Consider the following 12232-nt stretch of genomic DNA (forward strand, 5'->3'; position numbering starts at 1 on the left):
GGGATTTTTTTCCCCTGAAAGTTCTCAGTAAAGCAAAAGGGAACAACTCTGTTATCAAATTATCCCCAAAAGCCTTAATTAAAGTCAAATGCTAAAGGAGACTTCAAGTTCCTTCATTTTATTTACTAATCCACAAAGAGAAACATCAGAAAAATATTTCTCAGTTCTTATTCATATACTTCATAATATGGCTTATTTATTTTTATTATGTATGTACATATGTTTATCACACTTACACAACATTAAACAAACATATATCTAAATACAGCAATTTAAGCCTGTTTCCACAGAAAATACTGATTATATGGCTATTTTCTCCTATATACCTACTCATCAAAATTCTGGCAAGCATTTCACGAGACCGTATTAGCTCGAAATACCCCGACACTTCTATTATAAAGTTTTCCCAAGGTGTCTCTAGTGAAACTGGGAAGAAATATATATGTATATGGGATCAAATATAACAGCAAAACCTGACTGTAATGCCTACATTTGCAGCAGGAGTTATATTCAGAGTTGCCATGGCAGCCACCCACACTCACATACTCATAAATGGGTGTAGGGAAGAGAGAAAAGGAGTTAGTAGAGAACAGAATCTATTGTTAAAAATACAGAGGTACCCTTCAATGTAATTACAAGTAGGAATCCTGACTTTTAGTCTGAACCACGTTTTAATGTTAGAAGATTTCCAAGAGTTGCAGTGTTGTTAAATGTTTTTTTCTCTAAACATATCTACCATCTGAACCCTCAACCATAACCTTGATGGATGCTGAGATTATGTGGCAGCAGGAGGAAATTCAGCTGATCATGCACACGTTAGGGCTAGTATGATTCAGTGATTCCTTCTCTGGAATACTCGGAATCATTGTAGCCAGGAAAATGTGTGGTTCTATGGATCTGGACGAGTTACTTCACTTTCTGAGTGTCCTCATCTATAAAATGGGCATAATAATGCCACATACTTCAAGGAGTTTTTATGAGGATTCAAAAAATTAGTACCAATAATCAATCATTACCTAAATAGTAGTTACAATAAATAAAGAATAAATTTTAAGACATCAGTAAGAATTAGTAATACATTAAATGAATTAGTAAAAGTGAAGCACTTGGTGCTTGACACATAACAAATTCTCAATGAATATTTTCTATAATAATAATTATTATATAATATACAGATAATTATGTATCTATTATATATATGTATATGTATGTGTGTGTGTGTATATATATATATATATATATATATATATATATATCCAAGAAGTTGCTAAAATACATGCCAGCTGACTAGAGGCAAGGTAAGATATTAAGATTTCGCCAGTACTTAAAAAGATAATGTCTTGTCCTAAAAGCAATGCCTTTGAAAACACAATTTTGGCAGAACAAAAAGATCAAGTATTTACAATACTAGCACATTTGCCACCATTTGCAAATGCTGGTTATACAGCAAAATCTACCATCTATTAAGTACTAAAATAATGTAACAGGATTTGTTTGGATTCAGAGAGTATTCTAGAATTTGTCTCAAGTCATTGGTTTGATCACATATGTATATGCAGGTACATTTGCAATTCATACTCAGATACAAATACCAGTGTCAGATTTAGACGTGATGACAATGAATGAAAAGTATTTTCTGACTTCTGATTCACTCAAGTTTTAAATCTGCATTTTAAGGCTGAATGCTTCATATTCTAAAAGAGGTGTAACATGTCATCAAGCAGGTTAGCATAGGAAAGAATATGCATGGATTAACAGATTTCATATCAAGTCTAGAAGTACCTGAGAATGGGAAACAGAAAGTAAAGCTGATGGAATAAAGAAATCAGGGGAAATTAAAGGAATGGAGTTGGGAGCACACTGAGAGGGGAAAAAGGGAGTTGTAACTAACAAACTGTACAGAAGTCAGAAGACAGTGGAAGAGAAAATGGATAGGATGGGATTTGATCTTTTACTCTACAAAATCCTGTTTGATGGATTTTTTAAAAAGTCCAGGCTGTGAGGGATAGAATTAGCTTGGCCCGAAAACTTTAGAAATGTTAAAATGCATACATTCATGGCCTCCAAAATTACCCTGCCACTGAGAATGTTATGTACAATGCTAAATTTCCCCTCCTAAATTGTTGCTTATTTAGTAATTTTATTTCCGATCTCAAGTAGAGGTGTCATGGGGTACTTTACTGCTTGGCTCTTTGTTTGTTTTTAGAGATAAGCAGACATGATTGCATTAAGAATATCAGAGGGGCGCCTGGGTGGCGCAGTTGGTTAAGCGTCCGACTTCAGCCAGGTCACGATCTCGCGGTCCGTGGGTTCGAGCCCCGCGTCAGGCTCTGGGCTGATGGCTCAGAGCCTGGAGCCTGTTTCCGATTCTGTGTCTCCCTCTCTCTCTGCCCCTCCCCCGTTCATGCTCTGTCTCTCTCTGTCCCAAAAATAAATAAACGTTGAAAAAAAAAAAAAAAAGAATATCAGAGATATTTCCATAATCAAATACCTCTTTGAGGGTAAAAATAAGTCTGAGTTTTTTCAAATCATTAGCAGTGATAAAATTTGGTTTCAAATTTTGTTTGTGATCTCCTGTCAATGAGCTAAAATCAGAAGAAAGTAGCTATGGGCACCATTAGAAAGGAGAACCGCCGAAGGCATTTAAATTCTCTGAACCTCATACTGTAGCCATGGAAAAGCCTACAGAGCACGCTTTCTGGAGCCCAGCTCCATAGCTGCAAGGCAGATCGTGGTGATGGAGGAAAAGGCTGATGGCAGGAATGCAGGGGCCAAGAGCTACCTGCCAAGGTTCCCCTTGTTTCTGCTCCTGCGTCTCAATAAAGCACTCAACCATCACCACTTACTTCCACCTAGAGGTCCCGGATAGCTACACCAGGGGCCTGGCTCTCACTACTAAAATGAGGGCAAAGACTCAAGAATAAAGGAAAAAATAATTTATAAGGACATTTTGGCTAGTTCTGTGAGAAAATATTAAAACACTGGTTGAGATATTATGATGATATAGTTACCAATAATGAAACAAAAAAATCTTTCTAAAAAAAGAGTGCTCCCTTCCCTACCACCACCAGAGAATATTAGAGCTTGAGTAGGTAGCTGAGAGGCCTGGGTAGTTTTCTTAATTGGGCTATTGCAAGATTATGGGGACTGCTATGGGACAAATTTGTTTCCATTAAACCCTATTTAACATAAAGACAAACATATTCTCAAATAGAAATGCTAATGGCTATATTTTTTAATGCAACCACTACCCACACATAATCTCATGAGAGTCAACTGACTTAATTTTATCCACAGTACAAACAGCTATTATTAAAAATAAATTAAATGGCCTACAGAAAGCTGTTAATGTGACTTCCATTATGGCAGAGAAAAATAATTTCTTCATTAGGAGAATTAACAGAAGGACAGACTAAGACTGGTTAATAATCCTTACTTACTGTCAGATACATAGCTGCATAGACACTGAGAGCCGCTTCTTTGGATGGAAACGTTTTCCTTGCTCTCATGATGAGATCTGGGTTGCCCGTGCAGGCCTCTTCCCCGCTGATGAACTGTGTATACTGCTGACATCCAAGTGCTGTATAGTTGGGCTTACAAAGGGCAAGAAAATGTGGAGCCAGATTCCCGGTAACTACTTGCCCAGCATTTACAAAGATATCTGTAGCAAATAGCCCAAACGTATAAATACCTGAGGAAGAAAACAAACCATTTTAACTCTTTGCGGTTTTGTTTTTGTTTTTGTTTTGTTTTGTTTTGTTTTTGTATTTCAGTTTACAATAAACCAACATGGAAATATTTTAGAAACTATAAAATACACTTACAAACATATGGTTCCCTCCACTTCCACTTCTCTCCAGTTCTTTGCTTTCTGGAGTAGTGGGAGAGCTAAATTATTTAACATATTGAGCTGTCTACCACTGGCTACAGTTTTATGCATGGCAGGTTTATAAGATAAAAGAAGAAGATATATTCTAAGACTGTGTTTGGATAATGTGATTTTTAAAAAGGAGACATGTTTCTCTGGAGAGGGCTCAGTCTCTCACCTTCAACCAATGTTACCAATCTTTATTTTTCCCTATTTTGAAAATATTTCGCACCTTACAAACATAAAGCAAAGCAGTTGTCTCCCTTTGATTATGCCTCTTAAACCCATTCGGACTGATATTAACTCTGCTGGAGATGCCATTTAGCAGTAAAATCCAACACCATTAGTTTTCATTTAAATGTCATGGAAAATCTTAAGTAAAGAAGAATGTTTCAGATTAATCTCTACACTGCTTTCACAAAAACATCTTAAAAAGCCACTTAACAGCTAGTAACTTAGTCCCACCTTCTCTTTTATGGTTGGAATTTAGTTTATCAAATTTTGGGCAATTTAGTAAATAATCATGCAAACAAAATTATAATTTTTCAATTATCTTCACAGCATTAAAATTTATTTCCTTTGGTTATCTGAAGGTATAAAATTAAGTATCTACAGAATTTTTGTCCCCTTTTGTGAGAACTTGGCAATTTATTCAAATTAAAAAATATTCCACATTCAATGCCATTGGTCATTAGAACCAAAACTTATTTTTCTCCTCAGGTAGCATAGGCAAAATACATTCCTTGGCATCGTTTTCAATTAAACTTACAGCTACAGCCTTTGAGGATGTGGTACCAATGTGAAGAGATTTATTCTTTTATAATTTGGGGAAATAAAATTCCATCAGGTATTTTAAAATTATACCAAAAGAATATTTCCCAAACAGTTCATTTATTAAAAAGCCATATAGTTCTATTATAATAATCAGACAGCTTTCTTCTTAGTTCTACATTTCAGGATTGTTTGTTTGCTAAATCTTTACATAATCATTGGCTGTTGTGTAGGAAGTCACCAGGAAAGTTGTGCAGGATCAAATAATTTTCCAGTATCAGATGCATGGCTATCCTTTTAATTTTTGAAATATTATATAAAATTATAAAAGGCTCATGCACACAAACCTGCACATAGCAAAACTCTATGTGTATACAAATGGCAATGAGACAAGACCTTAGTTCTCCCTTTGTCTAAAAATTCTAAAAGCAAATAATAAAAAGCTTTTTCTTTACATCTTCCCAGCATTTCATGAGTCATACAAGTAAATGTTAGCAAAAGAAGAAATTTAGGAGAAGCAGAGAAATGAAAGAAAATGGAACTCAATAAAATGTTAATGCACATAAACTCTCCTTCCAACCATCATGGCCCAGCATGGAAACCTAAATGGTAAGTCTTCATCTCTACTCCCTTGGAATCTAGGCTAAGATGTACTAATTTTATTTAACCAAACCACTCTCTTTATCTGCTGTAATAAGTTTTCCTGTTTAAAGTAGAGAAAAGTATTTGATACGGATATGGAAATGTCTCTTCATACTTGCAAAGTTCCCAAATGTGCTTTTGAATTAAAATATTCAGTGCATCAGGCCCAAGACCAGTATTGTAGTTGACTATAAAGATACTTTAAAGTGAGATCCCGTGACAGTATCCACTGTGCTGACCGCCAGAATAAAATCCGTACAAAGAACAATGCCCTGGGGCACCTGGGTGGTTCAGTTGGTTGAGCCACTGATTTTTAATTTCAGCTCAGGTCATGATCACAAGGTTGTGGGACTGAGCCCCACATCAGGCTCTATGTTAAGCGTGGGACCCGCTTAAGATTCTCTCTCTCTCTCTCTCTCTCTCTCTCTCTCTCTCTCCCTCTCCCTCTCTCTCTCCCTCTCTCCCCTGCTCATGCTCTCTCTATCAAATCGAATCAAACCAAATCAAATCAAATCAAATAATACTTAAAAAAAAGAATGATGCCCTATGATGCAGTAATATTTTGCTTATAAACTTCCCATTAGAACAAACTGGAAACATCCAAATCATAATGAACAAGGGAAAAGAAACAAATCAAGCAATCCTAAATATTTCATAAAATCATATAATAAGAAACATACAGAGATTTAAAGCATGCTTTACTGTGTATAGTCTTTAGAAATATGGTTTACTGTATATATTCCTTAGTAATATGTGTGCAAATGCTGAAAAATATTTACTTAAGTAGGGATAATAAAATTTGCTTTAACAGTATTTTGGACAGTGTCAATTTCATCATTTTTAGTTTGGAGTATATTATTGCTTATTTTGTTATTAAACGTCTCTCATGCAAAGATAAACGAGTCAAGAACATAGTATTGATGCATGCAAAAAAATAAAGTTTCATAGAAAAGTTATCACTTAGTATAAATGAGGGCTCTGGAGATGTATAACTTGATGGCAATAAAAAGAACAGTCTTAGATATGAAAACCTCCCATCTTTAGAGAGATTCATAGGCATGATGACATTTGATTAGTCTTTAAGTGGGATTATATATAGCTTTGCTTGTCTGTGCATAATATCTCCATAGTCTTCATCTTGATTCCACTGCTATGAGAAGGATATTGAAGGGTACTCTATCCTTAATCTTAATCTAAATACAGATCAGAATTTATCTTAAATTTTATCTAGTATACTATATACAGAAATACTTTTTAATCTGATAAATACAAGAAATAATAATTTATATTAAACTTTACTGTGTCAGTTAAAAATTTGTCTTGGCCAAATTTCTACTGAATTGAAATGATCTGCAATAACTTATCAGTACTTATATGTATTAGTGCTAGAATTTCAGACTGAAGGTTAATGTCATCAGAAAATGCTTTTTAAATTTTTTTTATATATTTTTTTAACTTTAACCCCAGTATAGTTAACATACAATGTTATGTTAGTTTCAGGTGTCCAATATAGTGATAGTAAATCTTTTCCTCTAATAAAATCACCAGTGCATTTTTGTTGACATTTTAAAAAAAAGCTCAGGGGCGCCTGGGTGGCACAGTCGGTTGAGCGTCCGACTTCAGCCAGGTCACGATCTTGCGCTCCGTGAGTTCGAGCCCCGCGTCGGGCTCTGGGCTGATGGCTCAGAGCCTGGAGCCTGTTTCCGATTCTGTGTCTCCCTCTCTCTCTGCCCCTCCCCCGTTCATGCTCTGTCTCTCTCTGTCCCAAAAATAAATAAACGTTGAAAAAAAAAATTTTTTTTAATTAAAAAAAAAATTAAAAAAAAAAAAGCTCAGAGGTAATGCAACATGGAGAGCTACATATGGTAATTAAAAAATACAACATATGTTTTGTTATTATTTTTTTAATGTTTATTTTTTATTTTTGAGAGAGAGAGAAAGTGCATGTGTGTGGGGGGGCGGGGGGCGGTGAGGGAGTGTGGTGCAGAGAGAGAGAGAGCAGGAGAGAGATCCGAAGCAGAAACTATACTGAAAGCAGAGAGCCGCATGCGGGGCTCGAACTCCAACTCACCAACCGTGAGATCACGACCTGAGCCAAAGATGGACACGTAACCAACCAACTGAGTCACCAGGAGCACCAACGTGTCTTTCTTAAGTTTATGTATTTATTTTGAGAGAGAGGGAAAGAGAGAATCCCAAGCAGACTCCACACTCAGCATGGAGCCCGATGCGGGGCTCAGTCTCACAACTGGGAGAACATGACCTGAGCTGAAATCAAAAGTCAGACACTAACCGACTGATCCACCCAGGTGCGCTATACAACATATGTTTTATTTGCCAATCTATTTTTCTTGTCTTTCATGATGCTCAGCAATATGACTAGATTATCATTTCTCTTTAAGCATTGTTTCAGAAGTTTCATAAGCCCAGTAAATAATTTCTTTTAATTATATAATTTTTAGTTTCTTAAAGAATATGAAAACATCCAAGTGTGGTGTTCTTTTTTCCTTAAAATAATATGGAAATGACACCTGAAGTAGAGTCATACAATATGAGAGAACGTCATATGCAATATTATTTTTAAAATCAAACTGAAACATTTCAAATAAAATATAATCCAATATTTGCATAGGGCTAAAATGCTGATCATTTTAAGGGTTAGCTTATACATAAACATGGTTTCGGCAACAATAAAAATAATTCAATGAACACATACCCAGAAATCGTACAGTTCGCCGCACCAGTGGGTTTATATAGCAACAATCTCCAGTTAAAATAGTTTTCTCCTGGTTTTCAAAGTCCCGTGTGGCTAGTTGTAGGCAAAACACAGCAGTTTCTCCAACTATTATCTTGCAAGGAAATAAAAGGTTAAAGAACATTAGAATTTAACAAGTATACTGTAGAATAATCTTATTTTTAAAAAATGCAGAAAAGTAACTCCTTTGAGTGGTAACAATCTCAATATAAAACTGAATCATATTTGGTTAACTAAACTCTTTTATTAGAACTTTATATACACAAGCCATCTTTCTCTTAATTCAAGAGAGTATTAAACCGATAAATTATGAATACAAATGGACCATACCATTTTTGTCTTCTAAAAGACTTCATTAAAATACACACACACACACACACACACACACACACACACACACACACAAAAGATCTTTGCTTTAAGGACACACTCATTTATTTTTGGTATGGCCCTTGTCTGGGCCCCTCCTCCCAGGGCTACACTTCCCAGTTTTCCTAATGCTAACCCCTTGCCTGGTTGCATGTCAGCACATCGTGCACTTCCGAATTTCCTATTTGTGTCTTCAGCATATCTGCCAAAATGCTGTCTCAGTCAATATTGTTTGGCTGCTACTAAAAGAAACTCTTTCAAACTGGATTAAGCAAAACTGAGAATTTACTCTAGGGTTGGAAGGTTATCTCAGAACTCAAGGGATGGGGCTCAGGATTAGGTCCAGGAATGGAAATTCCTCAGGAGTCCAACCAACTATTCTCCTAGCCTTCCTCCCTGTCTCTGGAGTCACACTGCCTCTTACCTCAGCTCTTCTCCCAGTGCCTGACTCATTCTTTCTGCAAGCCAGTTCTCCTTACTTCCTAGCATATATGATGGCCCCAACGGTTTCCAAGAGCCCTGTTTTGAACGTATCAGCTCAGTTTAGGGAAAGTTCAACTAATTAGATTTACTGAACCCCAACTCCAAATTCTAAGAAGAGGGTCAGCTTCGGATGGGTGTTTCTTCTCAAACAATTAACCAAAGTTAAGAAGATGTGTCACGGTGTATGAAAACTGCCTCTGTGGGTAGAAAGCATAGTTCTCAAAAAAAAAAAAAAAAAAGGAGTTGCAGTGATGTCTACTTCAATTCTTATCCATCACATCTTGCTGGACTTCACCCCATGATAGTTCTTGCTCTAGACTAGCCCCTTCCACCATGTTCTCTGGATACTGTGTTCTGTGTGCCTACAAGGACTTCATTTCATCAAACGGAGGTGCCTAGACCCCACTGTCTGCTTTCCTCCAGTGGGTGTGTCTACTTCACGTGCTCTAGCTCTGCCCCCTTCCTTATGATACCTGTGGAACTCCTCATCCAAATCATATTCTCTCTTAACCTCCCCCCATGCCAATTTCCTTAGTCAATGCTCCCACTGTTTACTCCTATCAGAAAAATTCATGTAATGAAAAGAAAACAAGTTTTATTAGAATGAATACTTAGATGCCTTCTGAGGTAAAAACTTAGTGCTTCTCACCGCTATTTAAAGAAAGCTTTATAATCTACTTGGGTGGACACAAATGAAATAATTAATAATGGTACAAGCCTGAGTTTTAACTAATTTGGACAATAACCACCAGTAGCACATTTAGGAAGAAATGTTACTGAGTCACTGAGGGCATGCGAGGTGGTAGTGAAATGTGCCACTCAGATTCTCCTACTGCAGGGAGGCTTTCCGGCACAGGGGCCCGGCTGCTGCTCCACTATGGCCGCACTTCCTGCAGGCTCCTCCTAGCAAATGGCTAAGTAGGCGTGGTGGAGGTATGCAGGAAAGCCTATTCCTCCGATGTGGGATACCTCCAGTTGGCAATTTTGGTTTGAAAACTGCCTATCAGCCTGGCTAAGTCTTTCCTGAAACTGTGCTGTATTCTGAGGTGCTTGCCACCCAATTCTCCTCCCCCCCACCCCCACTTTCTTTCACAGGGGTCACACCTCCATCATAGTCTGAAGGCTCTCCCAGCCTTCTCTGGCCTACCTCTCCCCAAACCTTTATCTTCTATAGGTGTTTCCCCTGACAAATCTCTTGTGCATCTCATCACCGGTGGGGCCTGCTTCTAGGAGAATTCAAATTAACATACCATCAAAGAAAGGCAGGTGTAATTCTGATCACTCCTTTTTTTTTTTTAATTTTTTTTTAACGCTTATTTATTTTTGAGACAGAGAGAGACAGAGCATGAACGGGAGAGGGGCAGAGAGAGAGGGAGACACAGAATCGGAAACAGGCTCCAGGCTCTGAGCCATCAGCCCAGAGCCTGACGCGGGGCTCGAACTCACGGACCGCGAGATCGTGACCTGAGCTGAAGTCGGACGCCCAACCGACTGAGCCACCCAGGCACCCCATAATCCTGATCACTCTTAAAGAAAGGGTGGACAGATGTTACCTGATAGATGAAGAGGATTTAGACACAAGCCTAACCAGGAAGGCAGTGTTAGAAGAGGCATGAAGGTAGCCCCTCCTAGTAGCTCTCAACATGGCCTGGACAGAAGCTAGAGAAGACTGAGTCTGCCTTGAGGGCAAAAGGTCTCATCAGTAAATTACAAACCTAAATTCTATGTTCCCTGGTATTTTATTTTGGTTCTTTTTCTCTTGTCCTGTCAGAAGCCCTCCTTGGAGGACTTTATTCCACCTAAGGTATTACGAACCCCTGACACTCCAAGGAATCCTAGATATTTCTCTTTTCCTTGACCTCCAGACAAGGACAGCAGGTCTCCAACTACTTATTCAAACGGCAATATCTCAACATGCTCAGATCCGCATATTGAAGTTCTTAAAACCTTCCCATCCAAAATGAAATTAATCTCTCCCATCCTGAACCTCCTGCCTCTCCGTGTCACCATCTCAATTAACCCATAGTCCTTCAGTGGGACACTCAGGCTAAAACCCTCATACCATTACACACCATGCTGACACCCATGTCCCCCCTCATTTGCCTCTCTCCATCAGTTGCTAAATCCTGTTGCTTCTGTATCTCAATTATATTTCGAATATGTCCATTTTTATCACTATTGCCACTTTAAAATTCAGTCCCTTATCACTTCTTTCCTGCATTAACAGCATCCTCAGAACTCACCTCTGTGCTTCCATTTTTCTGTGGTCTTCAAGCCATCTACTGCCAGACTGATGTACTGAAAACAAATTTGTGCAATCCAAATTTCCTATTTAAAATTTTCAGTGTGTCTTCACAGCCAAAGGAATAACAGGAATTGTCATAAAATATTGTTTACAGCTGAGCCTAAACCCACTTTTTCAGCTTCTGCAATTCTTACAGCCTGCACACATGGCATGTTCTAGCCATAGCTAAACATTTAAATTCCCCCAACATACCAGGCATTTCCATACATCCAGGCTTTTATACTTGGTCTATGGCTTAGTATACCTTGTTAGGCAAGGCAATAATTTAGATATTGCCTTCTCTCTTGCAACTTTATGTCTATTCCTGGTACAACCCATCCCTCCTTCTGTGTGTTCCAGCAGCACTTTGTACATTTATTATGGTACTTTTCACATGATTTTATAATTATCAGTAACATCTGTCTCTTCCACTCAACTGACAGCTTCTCAGAAGCAGGGACTGTATAATGTTTATTTTTATATTTTCGTATTAAAGCACGGTGACTGGCAATTAATGTGAATGGCTGTAGGAATGAATGAATGAAATCCAGTTCGATCTGCCCATATTATAGATAAGAACACATATCCAGAGAGAAATAAATAGAGAAGTTAAACATGCTTGAATCACACAGTTACTGGCACAGCCAGAATCTGAATCCAAGTTCAGAGCTATCTTGGCCACAGCCTCTGCCCAGAAACTTGTAAGCATTTCTTCCAATTTTTCCAGGTTAAGCCAGCTTAGCCCCCCTCCCCATTCTAGGTCACACCCTGGAGCTCCACCCCATCCCTAGCATTTCTATAGTTTTAAGGGGATGTGTTGGGGCACAAAGCACCTCCTAAGGACCTCTAGAATCCTGGGGTCTCCAGATATAAATGAATTGAGTTTAGAAAAAGACTTTCCTCATCCTTTTGACATACCTACCAAACTTCCAACAAATTCCAAAGTGGCTTTTTGCTACCCTTTCTAACTTTTCTGTTATTTTTTTGAGATTCCGTTTTCAATGAAATTTCTTCATGTTTCCTTCGCATACCCTTCGTTCTTATGTGGAATCAAAGACTG

At 37.9% G+C, this 12232-nt stretch overlaps 1 protein-coding gene across 3 annotated transcripts in view; it reads right to left on the reverse strand.

The window, feature by feature from the left end:
* Positions 1 to 12232, reverse strand: part of PLPPR5 (phospholipid phosphatase related 5) — a 120227-nt gene that overhangs the window by 75275 nt on the left and 32720 nt on the right. For all 3 annotated transcript variants that reach the window (XM_045478390.1, XM_045478388.1, XM_045478389.1), the window contains 2 exons: positions 7998 to 8130; positions 3441 to 3691 (listed from right to left, as the gene is read on the reverse strand). In XM_045478390.1, coding sequence (XP_045334346.1) covers positions 3441 to 3691; positions 7998 to 8130 — 384 coding nt within the window. The remainder of the gene's footprint in view (positions 1 to 3440; positions 3692 to 7997; positions 8131 to 12232) is intronic.

Source organism: Leopardus geoffroyi, chromosome C1 (assembly GCF_018350155.1).
Source record: "Leopardus geoffroyi isolate Oge1 chromosome C1, O.geoffroyi_Oge1_pat1.0, whole genome shotgun sequence".
Taxonomy (NCBI): Eukaryota; Metazoa; Chordata; class Mammalia; order Carnivora; family Felidae; genus Leopardus; species Leopardus geoffroyi.